The sequence below is a fragment of the Bidens hawaiensis genome, unplaced genomic scaffold (genome assembly GCF_021521415.1).
Source record: "Bidens hawaiensis isolate Kalapana, Puna unplaced genomic scaffold, B.hawaiensis_p1.1 tig00007801_1, whole genome shotgun sequence".
NCBI lineage: Eukaryota > Viridiplantae > Streptophyta > Magnoliopsida > Asterales > Asteraceae > Bidens > Bidens hawaiensis.
Genome location: NW_027491542.1, coordinates 131,271 through 151,062, shown reverse-complemented (window position 1 = coordinate 151,062; position 19,792 = coordinate 131,271). Strand labels below are relative to the sequence as shown.

Below are 19,792 nucleotides of genomic sequence, written 5' to 3'. Positions count from 1 at the left end.
CATTCAAAATGTTTTATTGAGTCATACGTGTTCACCAGCATATAGCTGACGTATTTTTCCAAACCCATTGCAGGTAATTAAGCATAAGTAGCAATAGCAAGGATTGGAGTCTTATGAAGATAGTATCACGTACAAGATGGCTCCGTTTTGATAAACTAAATCCTTGTAATATGAAACTTATCTTTTGTAACCTAATACTCGGGTATTTAATTCCCGAGTAAATTTTCAATGTAAATTAATATTATATTCAAACCTAAAGTCTTCCGCTAAAATCAACCCAATACTTTGATATATTTATAAAACAGGTACCAACTTGTGGTCACACGCCTAGGCCCTAAGTCGGGGTGTGACAGGTTGGTATCAGAGCCATCGGTTTCAGCGAATTAGGTATTAAACATTAGTACCTAGACTTTAACCATTATCATCATCTTTATTGTTATTCATAGGGATAAGATAGGATTGGTAAACCTCCTATCCCTAATCTAACTAAAATGCAGATGTCTTATGTTAACTACTTTGGTCGTAGACACCGAGTAGCCATTCGATCAGTACCGACAATCATTAACGAACCATCCGATATGGAAAGTAGCAATAGTTATTACACTAGCTTTTTCAATCGTGATCATCCAATCAATCCGGTGTTACCATACGGAGCCAACCTGTGTGTCTCCCAGGCAGTCAACAATGTCCAATCGAAATCTCCGATAATACCGAGGACAACGTTCCCCAGTATTACCCCTCCAACATTCCAACATACCATCCTTTCGAGGAACAGGAGGTACAGAGTAAAATCAAACAAGAAACTGAATCGGAGTCATCAAGCTGGATGAATTGTCATTCGGATCAAAGTAGATGACAATTCGGATCACCACCATTGGGTTATCAATACCAGATCCCACCGATCGTTGCTGAACCAAGTCATAAGCCAAAGATGAGGGTCAGCTTACCATACAAAAAGAGATTAGTTCAATCGCCAATCAAGAATCCTTATGAATCCGAGGAAGACCCCGAGGAAGAGGAGGATTCCAAGAAAGAAGATGAGGAGAATCAATATCCTTATTTTCCAAGCTATAAGGGATCAATGCCATCGATCTCCCAGCAAGCAAAAGAGATTCCGGAGGAGGCAAATCTCATCGAGGAGTTTTACGCCAACAACATCCCTGATGAAGAAATGCATGCATACATTGCTAACCCGCATCTCTATCCACAAGAAAATGCTTATCTCTTTCCAGTCGCATCCGCACCAACGGGATATCCGAACCCGCCAAATTCGGTGATGGACGAGCTGAGAAACGAGAAAGTAGACAAAAAGAGAATAGGGAGAAAAATTGTCAAGAAGTGTGACAAGATGAAAAATCTTGTTACAAAATGGATTAAGGATTAGAACTCATAGCTATGTACTGTAGTAGTTGTTATGATTTTTTTCTTGTAAGATAAATAAATGTAATATAAAGTGTGTCTTTTCTGAAATTTTTTTTTATTCATGTAATAGCGTGTCTAAAGCAAATAGTAATCAAAAAACTCAAGTAAACAATAAAGGAAAGACAATTGAAGAAATCTTGCAAGAAAAAGCAATTGCGGAAAATATACAAGCTATACCACAAAATTATGTGCTTGGTATCCGTGATCTAATAAAAGAGGCCGTGAATCCAATCTATGAAATATTGAAACATGATCAAAGTTGTACTGCCTCGCATTCTAACAAAAGAACAAGTCGAAGTAAGAGCGAATCTGCTACTTCGAAAAGAGAATCAAAGAAAGAATCGAAAAAGGAATCGGAAAAGATGGAAAGTACGAAAGAGAAAGAACCAAAAAAAGAAAGAAGCGAGTGATGAAAGCTCGACTGCTGAAAACCACCTCCATGAAAAGACGAAGAAATTAAAGATACACGAAGGTTGTGATTTCAAGGTGTTTAAAGTCTATAACCCCAAAGAATTCCACGGGGATAAAGGAGTGATACATACCCTCCGATGGTTGGAGGAAATGGAATCGATTGTACTAATAAGCAAATGTACGAAAAGCGAGAAGGTGCAATATACCTCCCAGATGTTCAAGGGAGAGGCATTAGAGTGGTGGAATACCCTGATTGGAATCAAGGGTAGAGAAAATTTGTACAATCTAGACTGGGCAACATTTAAAGCTATGGTATTGAAGAAGTTCTGTCCGATTAATGAAATGGATCATATTCAAACCAAGCTATGGAACCACAAGGTTGTTGGAACCAATCTCAAGGAATATAACACCAAGTTCCTTGAGTATTGTAGAATCGTGCCTCACTTGGTCACTCCTGAAATCAACAAAATGACGCGCTATATTTACGGGTTGCCGATAGAAATCCGTGACTTAGTCCGTTCACATATGCCGTCCACAACAGAATCTGCCATGGAGTTGGCCGGATATTTGATGGACGGGATGTTGAGGAACCGAGATGAGAAAAAAAGATGAGGGAAAAACAAGTGTGGGTGGAAAGGTAAGAAAGACGGAGAAGAAAAGAGAAGGGGGATTTGTGTATAGTCGCCCCGTTTGCAAGTGATGCGGATGGAGACATTTCAGCAGATGTCTTCGACCAACTAATACCATTGTATGTGAATTCTGCAAGAAATTGGGCCACTCGGAGGCAGATTGCCGGAAAAAGACAGGAGTATGCTTTGAGTGTGGTGAGAAATGACACTATAGCATTGAGTGTCCAAAGAAGAAGACAACGGTAGTGACTGTTAGAGCAAGTGGCAGCGGTACGAAGACCGATGTCAAGAAAGGAAATGCTCGTGTATTTATGCTAGACACCCAGAAGGCAGCAGATATACCGGACGTGATCACCGGTACGTTTCTTATAAATAATGTTTATGCTAGAGTACTATTTGACTCGGGTGCAAACCAAAGTTTTATAGATTATAAATTTTGTAGTCTATTAAATGAGCCCTTAGTTAAATTAGATAAACATTATGAAGTCGAGACTGCTGATGGTAATATAAGTAGAATAACCGAGGCTTTAGATAATGCCATAATTTCTTTAGCCAATCACGTCATACCTGTACTATTGTTACCCATGACATTGGCAGGTTTTGATGTAGTTTTAGGTATGGACTGGTTATCATTTAATCAAGCCTGTATCCTATGTAACGATAGGGCCATTGACATTCGAACACCCAATAACAAAACCATTCGTATAACCGGAGATAAAGAAGGAGGAAAAGTAGGAATCATTTCCAAGATCAAAGCAAATCATTGCATAGGTAAAAGATGCCTCACATTCATGGCCTATGTAACCAAAGGACCCAAACCTAAGAAGATGGAGGAAGTGCCCATCGTGTCCGAATTTCAAGATGTATTTCCTGATGAGCTACCAGGAGCCCTGCCTGATCGAGAAGTAGAATTTAAGATTGACCTCATTCCAGGAACATCACCAATTGCCGAATCACCTTATCGTCTAGCACCAACGGAAATGAAGGAGTTGAAGAAACAATTAGATGAATTATTAGAGAAAGGATTTATACGACCGAGTTCTTCACCGTGGGGAGCCCCAATTTTGTTCGTAAAGAAGAAAGACGGATCGATGAGGATGTGTATAGATTATCGAGAACTGAACAAGGTCACGATCAAGAACAAGTATCCATTACCAAGAATTGATGACTTGTTCGATCAGCTTCAAGGAGCAAGTTGTTTTTCCAAGATTGACCTAAGATCGGGTTATCATCAATTGAAGGTACAAGAAGAAGATATACCAAAGACAACCTTTAGAACCCGATATGGAGATTATGAGTTCACTGTGATGCCTTTCGGACTCACTAATGCCCCAACAGCTTTTATAGACATGATGAATCGGATTTGTAAGCCCTATTTGGACAAGTTTGTTATTGTTTTCATCGATGACATCCTTGTTTATTCAAAATCCAAAGATGATCATCAAGTTCATCTTAAGATCATACTTGAAACCCTAAGGAACGAGAAATTATACGCCAAATTCTCGAAATGTGAATTTTGGTTATCCGAAGTACAATTTCTTGGTCCTGTTATAAACGAGAAGGCTATTCAAGTAGACCCAGCAAAGATTGAGGCTATAACTAAATGGGAGAAACCCAAGACACCGACTCAAGTCCGAAGTTTTCTAGGCTTAGCCGGATACTATAGAAGATTCATTCAAGACTTCTCCCGAATAGCAGTCCCATTAACTTCACTTACAAGAAAAGCAATTAAGTTTGAATGGGGACCAAAGCAAGAGGAAGCATTCGAAACACTAAAACAAAAGTTAACTAATGCACCGATTCTAGCTTTGCCAGAAGGGCTAGAAAACTTTATCATTTACTGAGATGCTTCGCACACGGGAATGGGAAGTGTTTTGATGCAAGGAAAGAAAGTGATTGCTTATGCTTCGAGACAATTGAAAGCTCATGAAAAGAATTACACCACGCATGATCTTGAATTAGGCGCTATATTTTTTGCGTTGAAGTTATGGCGACATTACTTGTATGGTGTAAGATTCACGGTATATACTGATCACAAAAGTTTGAAGCATATATTCGATCAGAAGGAATTGAATATGAGACAAAGGCGTTGGATGGAAACACTTAATGATTACGACTGTGAGATCGTATATCATGAAGGAAAAGTCAACGTGGTAGCTGACGCCTTAAGTAGAAAAGAACATGAGAAGCCAAAGAGAGTTCGAGCTCTTATACTAGAACTTAAAGTTGATTTAGCTAGCCAAATCAAAGAAGCTCAGAAGTTGGCACTAGAGGAAGGAAATGTTAAAGCCGAAAAAGAGAACGGCACAATTGATCAATTGATTAAAGGAAATGACGAAATCCTTAGACTTGGTACTAGGATTTGGGTACCAATGGTCGGAAGTCTAAGAGATAAGATTTTAGAAGAAGCACACAAGTCAAAGTACATGATGCATCCGGGAAGCGACAAGATGTATCATAATCTAAAAGATGATTATTGGTGGATCGGGATGAAGAAAGACATTGCTTTGTATGTAGCTAAGTGCCTGACGTGTTCAAAAGTGAAAGCTGAACATCAAAAGCCGTTAGGATTACTACAACAACCGGAAATCCCAATATGGAAATGGGATATGATAACTATGGATTTCATCATGAAGTTACCTAAGACTTCTCGTTAAAATGATGCGATCTGGGTTATTGTCGATAGACTTACCAAGTCTGCCCATTTCATTCCAATTCAAGAAACGTTTAGTATGGATAAGTTAGCACATATATATGTCGAAAACATAGTATCCTTACATGGTGTGCCGCTATCCATCTATCCGATAGAGATAGTCGTTTCACTTCAAATTTTTGGTCAAGTTTTCAAAAGGCTATGGAGACTCGATTAAACCTAAGTACTGCTTATCATCCCCAAACTGATGGCCAAAGTGAACGAACAATTCAAACCTTGGAAGATATGCTTCGTGCCTGTGTTATCGACTTAGGAGGAAGTTGGGACACTCATCTTTCGCTAATGGAATTCTCGTATAACAACAGCTATCATACGAGTATCCAAGCAGCACCATTTGAAGCATTGTATGGGCGTAAGTGTAGAACACCTGTATGTTGGTCAGAAACAGGTGATAGTCAGTTGTCAGGACCTGAAATTGTTCAAAGAACCACTGATCAAGTTACACAAATCCGAGAACGATTAAAGGCAACAAGAGATAGGCAAAAAAGTTATGCGAACATTCGCTGCAAGCCATTAGAGTTTAAAGAAGGCGATAGAGTTCTATTGAAAGTGTCGCCTTGGAAAGGTGTAGTAAGATTTGGAAAGAAAGGGAAACTGAGTCCACGATTCGTTGGACCATTCAAAATACTCGAAAGAATTGGACCAGTTGCTTATCGGCTAGAGTTACCCGATAAAATGAAAGGCATTCATGATGTGTTTCACGTATCTAATCCACGTAAGTGCTTAGCCGACAAAACCCTTGCTATGCCATTGAAAGATGTTAAGATCAATGAAAAGCATAAGTTTGTGGAACAACCTATTCTAATAGAAGATAGCATGATCAAGTTTCTCAAACACAAACGACTCAAGCTCGTGAAAGTCAAATGGGATTCAAGACGAGGACCCGAGTATACGTGGGAACTCGAGTCAGAATTGAAGAAAAAGTATCCCAATCTATTCCAATAAATCTCGAGGACGAGATTGTTCAAAAGGTGGGGAGGATGTAACACCACGTCCCGAACCCTCTCAATTTTGGTCTAAATATACTAACTTAGAAAGTACAGGGACCAGAATTGTAAATTCTGAAAATCTTCTCGCTTAGCGCGATGGGGTTGCTGAGTCAGTGGACACGTGTTGAACACTGTGTCGACACGTGGCGCAATATGACAGGCCACGTGTCAACACCGCATAAGGCGGTGGAATTTTGCGGCGTCGCGGTACGCGACCAGTCCCAAAGGACCGGGCGCGGTACGCGACGGGGTCCAGGATGGGCTATAAAAGGGGGGGTGACGGGCATGGGTTCATTTCATCCCAAACACACCTTTCTTTACACACACATAGCCTTGGAAAACGTGCCATGTTGTAGTAACAAGCCGACGTGCCGTTTTCTCGTAAAACGTGCAAGAAACGAAGTTGGAATTAAGCTAGCAATCACATAAACTAGTAGATCAAGTCCTCCCTTATTGTATTATCAATCTAAGCATCCGAATTAAGGTAGGAGTTATGTTTAAGTTATTTGAATTATAGCTTAGACTATCAATCAAGGCTATGGCCTTTAACCTTGATCGTATTTTACAAACATTCATTCACAATCATGTTTTCATAAACGTTACTTCATAATGAAGTAATGTTAAACGAAAGATATATTTTGACGGGCATGTAGTAACTGGAAGGGGGATATCATTAGTAGTAGGTTTCTTGCCTAAGGAAAAGTAATTCGCATAAATCCCAATCAACTGAGGGACCCGTTTACTTACTTGGAGAAACTTACCAACATGATAGAACCTATTAGGCCAAAGCATGCTATATCAAACGTCACATAAAACTAAGTGTTTTCATTCACAATCAAAGACAAACGATTTCAAGGTTAATCTTACAATCATAGCTTAACATCATTCAAAACATTCATACGAACCTATTTATGTATAGGTTAATATCATTCACAGTCGATCAATCAATCAGTCAAGGTTTACAACACCGACGGTACAGGTGAATACGTCAACTTTTTTAATCAGTCAAAACATATTTATACTAAATGAGACGAACGGGTGTTTGTCTTAACGAGTCAATCAATGTCTATATAAGATAATGAAATCTCTAAAACATTATAATACAAAGTAGAGAATAATATCAACTCAGACCGAACACGCATATGTCTGGATCCAAACATAACTGTTAAAGCTCAATCAATCAATCAAAGGCAATGAAGCCGCGAGCTTAAACGGTAATGACCAGTTCTCAGTTTAGGGTCGTTTGGCTCGGGGAATACCGTTGTGTGTGTAGGGCAGTGGTACATATACCGAAAGTAGAAATGCTTCCGCTGAGATTGTCAAGAAAACTACATTTGTATTATATTGTCATTCAAAATATTTTGTTGAGTCATACGTGTTCACTAGCATATAGCTGACGTATTTTTCCAAACCCATTGCAGGTAATTAAGCATAAGTAGCAATAGCAAGGATTGGAGTCTTATGAAGATAGTATCACGTACAAGATGGCTCCGTTTTGATAAACTAAATACTTGTAATATGAAATTTATCTTTTGTAACCTAATACTCGGGTATTTAATTCCCGAGTAAATTTTCAATGTAAATTAATATTATATTCAAACCTAAAGTCTTCCGCTAAAATCAACCCAATACTTTGATATATTTAGAAAACAGGTACCAACTTGTGGTCACATGCCTAGGCCCTAAGTCGGGGTGTGACAGGGTGTTTGGGATTGCTTATTTTACTTCCTTATGACTTATAACTTTCATAAAAAAGTCATAAGGTGTTTGGCAAAATTGAAAGTTGTGAGGGGAATAGGTTATAAGGTACACTTTTTTAACTTATAACTTATAAGAATTAGTTATAAGGAGGTGGAAATAAGGAATCCCAAACACCCCCTTAATTAAATGAATGAGTTAAAAAATATATCAAAGTAGTTTCATTTCTCTTTAGACAATATATTTAATAACATATGCTAGTAGAAGACAATATTAGATTTGTTTTTAAAAGTAACCAGCCAAAACGTGAATGTGTTGAAATAAAACATGAAAGTAAGTTGATTGGAAGAAAGATAATGAAAAACATCTTGAGGACAACACCAAACACATTTGGCCACTTTCAACATGAGCATTTACAATTATAATGTTCATATGTCATCTTTATCTTGAGAAAAACAAGTGTTATAACTAATATAATTTGATCTTCTAAACTTAAAACATTTTTGCCTGTTGGAAACTGCAATATACACTTAAGTTGTTGAATTGAATTTTGTTAAAAAAAAGTTAAAAGTAGTTAGAGAACTAGAAAAAAGAGTATTGAGTTAGATAGTTATTATGAAATTTTTTTTGAAAATATTGGATTTCTTGTTTGGATTCATGAGGCGCCTAGCTGCTTCCCTCCCAAGAGTAAGAATTAAGGTATATTAAAAAAAAAATTAGAGAACAAAATGAGATTCGAACACTAGACTGCCACATCACTTAAATAAGTTTCAATTTACCAACAGACTAGAGATGATTACTTCATTTTATAGCCAACTATCGTTAGTTTATATTAATTACATATATAAAAAAATTACGGGGCCTAAAGCCCTAGCCTTAATTTGCAACATTAACGGGTCGGCCCTGTAATAATGTAACACATTTGATACAATCTACCTAATCTCAAGGTCATAAAAGTCGTTAGGCGGCGGACTGGGGAGTTAGGTGTACTTAGAGTACTTGGAGAATACTCGAAAAGTACTCGGACATGGTAAATATAAAGAAAATATTTTTTTGATATCATATATATGTCAAATATTATAAGTTTACAAATATTTATAACAAAATATATGAATATCAATATAAATACGAGAAATGCATTCTTAAATAATAAATTATTCAAAAAATTGCTAATCATTAATTAAGAAAATGATATTTGCTTTTAATATTATAGAAATACGAATAATGTTCTATTTTTTTAAGTCAAAGTCGGCCCAAGTTCACATACTAGATGTGATTCTGGCTGAGTTTGACCAACTTTAATCGATTCTTAGTAATTACTAGTCGGTGGAGTTACAGAAACTCGCCTCAGCGAAATACAACTTATTTTTCAACATTGCCTATTCTAATAAAGTAAAATAATTTGAGGCACGTGTAACTTGGAAATTCATTCCTAGACAAAATTTCCCGCTCAAATTATTTTCCAAATTTCAATGAAAACTTATTTATGTTAGTGTAATCAAAACATACCAATCCATAATTTTATTAAATAACTAATTACCTAACTTATAGAGATTAAATATATGTATAGATATTTATACCAGTATAATTAACATAATTAAATCTTTAATAAAATCATATGTAATGTTTTCTTTATTAAATCAATTTATAAAGACTTTTCATTGTAGGAGATGAATGTGGTAAAAAATAATGAACGATATCTATAGGTCAAAGAAGATAAAAACAAGAAGGAATTATAAATAAATATCAATTTTATTCTCACGTATTCATTCAACTTCCATAAATCCATGAAGTTATCATCCATTCTTTCAAAAATGTAATACAAAGACGTGTTTTAGTCATGCTAAATTTATATATGATGTTAAGTTTTTTTATTTTATTTATAATGAAACATCTTATCATCTTTTGTTAAAATTCGGTATTCCATTAAAAATATAATTACAACTAATAAAATCACTACGTGCATCTTTTTCGTGATTATGAAGAAATTGCGTGAGAATGCACCACGCATTCGTATGAATATTCCATTAGAAAGAACTTATTAAATTACTTAATTTGATAAAATATAAGTTTTTTTTTATTTTAATAGTTTAATATTTATAGTTTAACTGTATTTCTTTTGAGATTTTTGTGCATCACACTGGTCCTAAAACTAGTTAGTATTATAAAGGAAATGCTAAATTTGTTACAACCTTTGTCTTGTTTGTAGGCTACTTACTAACAAGTATTTGACGGGTTGGGTTAGGTAACGAACAGATCAGAAGAAATTTAGGTCGAAACGAGTAGTTTTAAAAATAGTCACCTTTTGTTTTGGTTCTTGTTAAAAATGGGTGCGGTTCATAGCAACCCATTTTAAAAAATATTGCCAATTTGGTTAAGATCAAAATGAGACGTGACAAACAAAAATTTTAACTACACTAGAATGTATTGATTTTGTGACTGGTCTTTAAAAACCGAATACCTATAGTTCTCTTGAGGTAAACGGACAACAAGGCAATCAAGATACTATAAAATATGAGGCTAACGGGGACAACCCTTCCTAACTCAACACGTCATATGGCGATCGTATACGTAAGTTAACCGGTTTTGTCACTCTAACCCAAAGGTTGCATAGTGCGCATGCAGTTGTTTGATGATGCGAAACTAACACATGTTTTAGAGTATGTGCCTATGTGGTTGGTGCGATAGGGTGCGGAAAGGGAGCAAAAACCGTGCTTTGTTTCTTTTAATTATTTATTTTTCAGGTGTTTAAAAATCAAGCTAGTAAACATCAAGGCAAATACCATGAAATGAGACAACAAGTGAATTTGTAACATCCTAAATTTTTAATAATAAATAAAGGAAAGTTATGTTTGTTAAACGTGTGTTAATATTTAATTTAGATTAAATATAATAAGGAGCATAGACTTGGGTGGGGAAAGATGAAATAAGGGATGAGATGGGCCTTAGGTCCATGGGCTTAAGAGAATATAAATACTCCCTTAAACCTCCCTAAAACCCTCATTCTTATCCATCTTATTCACTACACACTCAAAACACACACATACACAAACACATTCACGGCCGTAAGAAGAAAAGGGGATCCGAGACCAAAAGAGCTTTGATTCTTGATATATCTTGAACGTACAAGCTAGATACAAGATTATAGTTCAAAACCAAGCTAAATCGTAACCTAAGAACAAGTAGAGGTACGTTCTTTATCTTAAAGATTACGTTTTTATGAACGGTTTGCCATGAGACTTAACTTTAGAGTAGATCGGGTCTAAATGAACCATAAAGTTATAAACTTGATGTTTAAAACGGACTTAATGAACTCTTAGAAAAATACGGTTCGTTTAAAAGAAACCCTAGATCTAGTTTTTGAACATTTTAAGCCATAAAGGTCCAAGCTTTATGTAACATCGAGAAAATTTCGAGTTCAAAATATAAACTTTCCAAAGTCTAGGGATCAAATCTGCCAAATTCCAAACTCAAAGGTTGAACATGAAAATTCTGATTTCTTGTCCTATCGCGATACGCGACGGGACAAAAGACAAGCCAATCGCGTATCGCGATGGGGCTTGGTCAAATCTTCTGGATGGGTTAACAGCAATACGCGATCGCTGGTTGAACCTACGTCATTGCGTATCGCGATGACGTGGTCTGACAGTTTGTGACACGTGTGCCACGTGGCACACGGTGGCATCGTCTGCCGCCACATGTCACCACGTGGCAACACGTCCGCCACGTGTCACCACGCGGCACCACGTCTGCCACGTGTTGCCACGTCAGGTCTACATGGTGACTGGTTGAGCCTACATCGCGATACGCGATGGGCTCCAATTTTTGGCTATAAATAGAAGGCCACCGGGTTCAGCTGATCTCACACCAAAACACACATACAAAACATCCTCTAACCTCTCTCTAGAATATCCCAACCATATTAACGATCCACCTCGATAAACGTGTCATAATTCCTAGATAAGTGTATCCTGATCCTCGATTTCCGTGTCGACGTTTCCTAGAAGTTCGTTCCACCCTCCACCCACATACAACTAAGAAGGTGTTTATTCTCGAAAGGTGTGTCGGCAATTGTCGAAGATTGGTGATCGTTGGCGTGCCAAGGAAGGTATACCAAAGTTTATCAAGAAAAGAGAAGCGGCGTTGGAGTGCTGCTCAAGTTCTTAGGGTTTCTAAAACGCCAACAAGGTTAGGCGTAACGACAAAATGAATATAATATAATATTATATTAAAGGCTTAAGTCTTAAAGTCGAGATTATACTTGATACCTTGAATAAAAGAAAATAAAAGAAAACATAACAAAGAAAGAGTAAAAGATATGTTGTGATAGATAAATAAATATATATAGATATATATATATACATGTGCAAGTATATATGTATTCTTTGTTATGAAATTATGATTTAAGTAAATAATGAGTATTTTTAAATAATAAAAGAAAAGAATACGTTTCTTTGAGAAAAAGAAACGTCGGGTTTTTATAAATAAACTAAAGGTTTATAATTACTTTTAAACTAAAGGTTTTCAAGTAAAAGAGATCTATGAACTAATGGTTCATCGAGATAGAATTATAAAAATAAGACTAAAGGTCTTAAGCCTGATTGTATATCCGACTAACAAATGTTTATACTTGTACTATAGGTGCGAGATAAAATGGGAAAGACCCTCGGACGGTGAGTGAAGCCGATCCCAAAGCGAAAAGGTGAAAACGCCCACAAACTTTTATAAACTTAATTTCAAATGAGTCAAACATGTTATATGAAAATTATTTACAAGGAACTATGAGTTCCTAAAACCGTTATAAATAAGAGTATAAGCCTAGCCCTCAGGCTGTAGTATATGTGAGTCTGGATCCTTACATGTGTGGTAGTACGCGGTGGGCACATCGCACCACGCTTGGTCGTAGGACGCTTTCCTATAGGAAGCACGACCATGTGTATACTTACGGGTACTTAACTAAGTCGAACGCTGCGGTGTTTGCTGAGGTGACCTAGTGTAGAGGCTCGAGTTTATAAATGTGTTGTTTTAACTTTGTTATTCCTAAGCCACGATGGGCCGAGGCAGACGTAGCTTCGAGGGGTAATAAAGTAAAACAAAATATTTTAGCGTCAGCGTGTTCACTAGCATTCGTTGCTAACGTATTATATTTTCATTTTGCAGGTGAACAAGATTAGCGCTTGGAGTATCGAAGTGCTACTTATATATCCGATGGCTCGGATTTTTGTTTAAAACTTTAATATATAAATGGTGGTTTTGTAATGTAAACAAGTAATACTTTTATAACATAAACGGGTATTTTATAATCCCGTCTTTTGTAATCTTTACAACTTTAATCCACAAGTTTTACAAGTCTTCTGCTAATATAACGTAACTCTGATTTATTTACACTTGTGGTACCAACATTGTCGTCGCACTCCTAGGCCGTATTTTGGGGTGTGACACTTTATGGTTGCACGGGTCAAGTTTTGGCCGAAAACGGTTAGGAACTGTTTACGGGCTAATACCAAACCATAATCGGGTATTAATGTCATGATATGTAATTATAGTGGTGATAAAAAAGACCAAACTGTTCAGCTCGTTCGAATATATTCGAGTTATTCGATTACATCGTTAAGATCGATTACAAAGGGGATATTCGAATACAACAGATAAACTCGCTTACAAGGGTAAAATTCGAATACAACCTTATACTCGCATACATTGTGTTAATTCGATTACAAGGAACGGATTCGAATACAATGGAATGTTCGAATAGATGTATATAACTCGAATACATGCGGATAATTCGAATACAATGGAATGCTCGAATACAATCCTTATACTCGATTACATGACCTTACTCGCATACAATATGAAAGATCACATACATGCTTAAACTCGAATGCATTATGGACTAGCTTGCATGCTTAATTCGAATACAATTAAGGACCCGTATACAATGTAGCAATTCGAATACACAGTGTATAATCGGATACACTTATCAGACTCGCATACAATACTAAGTTCGCATACATGGGGTACCATTGAATACACTAGAAGACCCGCATACATATATACATTCGAATACATAATGTATTCGAATACAATATATGTATTCGAATACCCGATATGGCGTGCAAGGATACAAATCTAAACTTCCATTCAAATAAAGAGAAGGAGAAGGAAAGATTAAGCGGGTGCTTAGTATTCAATTACGAAAGGAAAGAGAGACAAGAACACATTGTATTCAAATACAAGTATTTGAATACATTAGTGTTTAAGTGTAAAACATCCTAAGTAAAATGTAATCTAAAACAAGACCATTAAAATAGACCAGACTTTGCCATTTTGGCTGAGATATGAATATTATGATTAGGACAAGGATTGATACTTATAATTGATATACAGTTAGCCGAGCTCAATTAAAGAAATGGATAACCGTTAACGGCGAGCATAACAGAATCCATGTGAGTTTCTAGCCCCATTCCTTGTTATGTTTTCGGGGATGTGTGCATACTCAATATGAACGTTAATACACTTACCTTAAATGGTAAGTGTATGCCTTGATGATGAATGTGATAGTTATGTTTATATTATGGATAAGTGCTTAATAGTACGTGAACGATCTTCGGATATTGCAAGTATTATTAAGGAAAGTATGTATGTTATATTATGAATGAATGTATAGATAGTTATGGAAGGTTACGAGGTTGCATACCCTAATAATATGTGCGAAGGTTACGGGGTTGCATACCCTAATAATATATGCGAAGGATACAAGGTTGCGTACCCTAAGAATATGCGAAGGTTACAGGGTTGCATACCCTAAAAATATATGCAAAGGTTACATGGTTGCATACCCTAAAAATATATGCGAAGGTTACGGGGTTGCATACCCTAATAATATATGCGAAGGTTATAGGGCATAATGCTTTTTAAAACGTAAGGTAATGAATAAGAAAGAAAGGAAGTACGAAGGTAAGTAAGTATGCATTTAATGAAAGTATGAAAGTATAAAGAATGAACGAAAGTATATGGATGTGTTGTATGTTATATGATTAACTAGAACTCACTCAGCGTAGCTGACATTTAGTATGCACGCAGGTGAGTAGGATGAGACAACTGGCTTGAGTGGGATACATGGCAGAAGAATAAGAGTCTGGCATCTGAAGACTCAAGATGTTTTATGTTTATTGATGTTTTATTTGAAACACAAAATGTTTGTTTAAGACAAATTATGAAATGTTATGAATCTTCAGTGCAAGTTTTTATATTCTGCGAAAGTTTAAATTAACTCTGATAATTAGAACTGTGTTTATAAGTAAATCCAACGTCCAATGTAGGGCATCGGTAACGGGGCCTTACAGAATTGGTGTAGTTAAGGTGATTTATTATTCTTTAACTCAACAAAAACTACTTAATTAGTATCTACACAAATTGAAGCATAACACATGAACTAAAAACCAAACCATATAAATCAACCTCTTTGTGTAGTGTGCGCTAGGGCGCTCTCTCTTTATCATTATATCTATTTTCAACATATATTATTTACTCACGAAAACCATATTTAACATAACATAAAACAAGTAGTGTTTGGATCCAATACAAACAACTCTTAACGTGAATAACCTTTCCAATCAAATATTATCATTATCATTTACCATTTATGTGCTTAAGTACAATCAATGAGACAATGACACAACAAAACTAACAACGTGTTAATTAATTCTTCTAACTTGCTATTTGTGCATTTTATTTCTATTATTGACGCCTTACTTCTATAAACTATTTCTTCACACAACGATACCCTCCATTTCTAAATATCCTTGATTGACCTCAAGGATCAAAACAAAGTTGGAGTTCATCTGAGTGGCTTATATTTCATTCTAACTAGCAAATGTTTTCTTTTCTAGCTAGACTGTAATTCATTGTAAATATCTTGCTGCAAATATCTTCAACTACAATGACATTCTTTTTTACTTTTGTATATGATGATGAACTAACTCTTAAGGGAAAACCAAACCCAACTATAAACACACACAAACCATATATTATAATGTCGAACGGTTAGAACACAAGAATGGAAAATGGAAGATCAGACGTTAGTGTCCGCTTGTAATAGAAACACAACTTAAGTGCAAACCTAGTTATTCGCGTTTCCAGAATCTCAAAAACCTATACCCGAAGACTGAAAACCAGGTAACGACTTATTCAGGTTCGGGTGTGGATTTTCCGGGTCAGGTTAAATCGAATTGGGTTTAGGTTATTCTTTGCTCGGGTTTGGTGGTTAACGACTTATTCGGGTTCGACTACGGTTTTTTCATGTCGGGTTTTAGGTTACGTTTAAAAATGACAGCCCTAGTCCAAACCTAACCTGGCATATTCAGTTAGGATCCAATTTATCACTTAACATGGTGTTCCAATATATATTTCTTATTTAAGCTTTTAATCAAACACTTGTCTGTGTATTAATATCGTTAATATTTGGTTATATTATGGGAAAATTAAAGAAATAGACAAGTTTAACCAATAATTTACCAAAATAGACATGTTTATTTAGCCTACATCTCTCCAATCATTGGTTTTTTAACCAATAAACAACTGACACGTCACCGAAGCCGGCTAAGGAGGCTAAGCCTTAGCCTCCACTTTATGGGCACGGAATTTTATAAAAATAAACGGGTCCCACCTTTAACCAATAAAAATTCGACACGTGTCAAAGGCGGCTAAACTTAGCCTACATCTATGGTTATTTAGCCGACATCTCTGACTCTTAGCCGTCTTCGGGATACGTGTCTATTTAGTTAGCCGGCCCCAAATATTCCTTCTTAGCCGGCTCCAACTCGGCTTGTAGGCTAAGGCTTCACTTAGCCGCCTTCAATTTTTTCATTTAGCCGTCTAATTTTAGCCGCCAACATTGAATATTTTACCAGCCTTATTAAATATTTAGCCGGCGTCACTTAGCCGGTGTAAATTTAGCCGCCAAAATTGAATATTCTACCAACTTACCAACTCTATTAAATATTTAGCCGGCTTCACTTAGCCCTCTTCTTAGCCGGTGTAAATTTAACCCCCAAAATTGAATATTTTACCAAGCCGGCTAGGAGAAAAAAAATTGGCGGCTAAGCGAAGCCGGCTAAATAATTGATTAGGTAAAATATTTAATTTTGGGGGCTAAATTACACCGGCTAATAAGACGGCTAAATATTTAATAGAGTTGGTAAGTTGGTAAAATATTTAATTTTGGCGGCTAAATTTACATCGGCTAAGAAGACGGCTAAGTGAAGCCGACTAAATATTTAATAAGGTTGGTAAAATATTCAATTTTGGCGGCTAAAATTAGACGACTAAATGAAAAAATTGAAGGCGACTAAGTGAAGCCTTAGCTACAAGCCGAGTTGAAGCCGGCTAAGAAGGAATATTTGGAGCCGGCTAACTAAATAGACACATATCCCGAAGGCGGCTAAGAGTCAGAGATGCCGGCTAAATAACCATAGATGTAGGCTAAGTTTAGCCGCCTTTGACACGTGTCGAATTTTTATTGGTTAAAGGTGTGACCCATTTACTTTTTATAAAATTCCGTGCCCATAAAGTGGAGGCTAAGGCTTAGCCGCCTTCGGTGACGTGTCAGCTGTTTATTGGTTAAAAAACCAATGATTGGAGAGATGTAAGCTAAATAGACATGTCTATTTTGATAAATTATTGGTCAAACTTGTCTATTTCGATAATTTTCCCTTATATTATCCCTCGCACAGGCAGTTCCAATAAGAATAAAATAAATCAGATTATGTACGTGATAGATTTACAGTTAAAAGTAGTTATATTGGCTGTTGAACAATAACATCCAACAACCCTTTTAATTTTCAATTCGAAGGAAACAAATTAAGAAGAACGAACACTTATTCAAAGGTGTGTACAAGCACGTATACAACAAACCATGGTAAAGCTACTAAGTTGGACAACTTTATCATACATGCCAACACCAACGATGACGGGTAAGCTTGCACTGGGAGCACTTGAAGATAATGTAATCTTGCAATTCTTCATTACATACATCACATCTCCATCAGTACTAACCCCAATTTCATACGTGAGAGGATGCGGGTGACCTGCAATCTCAAGGGTTTTTCCAGATTTGACATTTAGGCCCCAGAAGACAGAATCACCAAATGGTAGTATAACAGATTGCTGACGATGATGTTTTAGCAGAGCACAAGCGGTGTGCATAGACGATGCACAAGTGCTACAATGATAGAACCAATTTTCCGGATTAAATTCATCCTCGCATATCTCACAAAAGTATTCGCTACTATGGTTCTCAGCTGGATAGTATCTCAGACTAAGTGAATGTTTATCATACATGTGCCTAATCTTTCCAGGTAATAACAAAGCACAACTTGTATGAAAATAGAAATCACAAGTGGGACAATGAAATCCCGATTCTTGGTCAAGCGCTGAGTTACATGCACTACAATACCTTTTTAACAGATCGGGTGAAGCTTCAATTCTTTGGAGGATATGGTCTCGGTGAGCTTCATGTGTGATCACATTAGGTATGAATGCACAGTTAATATCCACATGATATTCGCATTGCATGCATCTATATGTGAAACCATTAGAAGGTAAGTTACAAATCTTACACCGAAAGGAACGTCCATACTGTGGCCGGAGAACAAGTGTATGATTTGGATGGCCATGGTTGTCTTGTATTTCAGAGGGAAGCCTGGTGCACCACTCATGAAGAATAAAACCACAATCATCTTGGGAACACTTGTAAAAGGGCAAATCTGTGATTGGTCGCACGCACCCGTCACACAATAGTTCCACTCGTTTCATGGGATCATGAAGAGAAACTGACCCATTATCTAGTGTTTCAATAAGAATTAGCGGGTGCGGATGACTAAACATTTCACCATCAATCTTTCTTTCTATAATTAATTTGCCTCTTTTGATAAAAAGGTGTTTGAGAAGGTTGAAACTTTCGTTAGGAAACGGACAACGGATTAGATTTGGATAGTCATCGTCTTTGAAGTTTTTAGAAGTTTTGCCAAGGCCTAAAGAATGACATATTTGAAGTTAAAAACTTAAATTGACAAACATAATATCTAGTGTTATAAAAAAAAAGAATAAAAAATTTGTCCACCTGGGAGCATGAAGATAGACATAAATGCCTCACGCATTGAAGTAGCACACTCAACATGGGCATAGTATCGACATTTATCACATCTGTAATGCCAGTGGTAAGTATAAAAACCATGATCACAAACTTTGCACGATGCATAAAATCTGGCCCTTCTTTCAATAAGTGGAAAAGAATAAGCAAGTGTAAGTAAATGAGTGTGAGTGAAATTCTCATTCGTTGACTGTTGGATAAGTAACTTGGTTGGAAGCAAAACACAATCCAAATGGATCATGAACCAACAAGTGGTACACTGGTAAAAGGTCCCACTATGTTCTTTGCCACATGCATTACAACGAGATATTATCCTTTTGAAATAACGTTGTAACTGGTGAGGGTGACTTGGGTGGTCTATCTTCTGATCAGCCCTAGTAGCACATATTATGTCCATGTTGAAATCGCAAACAGAACAATGGTAGTTGTAGAACCTTTCTCGGCCAATCTCGCAAATATCACAGTCCACAATACTATCAAAAGTAGCCGAACTTGAAATCGGGATCGTGAAACTGAAATCCGTCAGACAACGTAAGATTGTGGCCGGGATGTAATGGGTGATTTGGTTGGGTCAGGGGCAGTTGTACACAAATTTTGTGCAGGAAGTAGTCGCAATCCTTGCAAGAGTAGTAACATAGATGAAATGAATAGATCTCTTCTTTGCACATCTTGCATTTGCCAACATGGGGCTCTTCCACCACAAAATCATCTATATCTTCATCTTTACCTTCATCTTCATCTTCCTCTTCCGTATCGGAGTTTTCATTCTTTTGTAGAG

The 19,792-nt window shown here is 36.6% G+C and overlaps 1 protein-coding gene across 1 annotated transcript in view; it reads right to left on the bottom strand.

Annotated features, from left to right (window-relative positions):
- LOC143636183 (uncharacterized) overlaps positions 1-19,546 on the bottom strand; it is a 34,118-nt gene extending 14,572 nt beyond the window's left edge. Inside the window, exon 1 of the mRNA XM_077103840.1 lies at positions 18,985-19,546. Coding sequence (XP_076959955.1) covers positions 18,985-19,411 — 427 coding nt within the window. The 5' untranslated portion in view covers positions 19,412-19,546. The remainder of the gene's footprint in view (positions 1-18,984) is intronic.
- Positions 19,547-19,792: the final 246 nt, after the last annotated feature.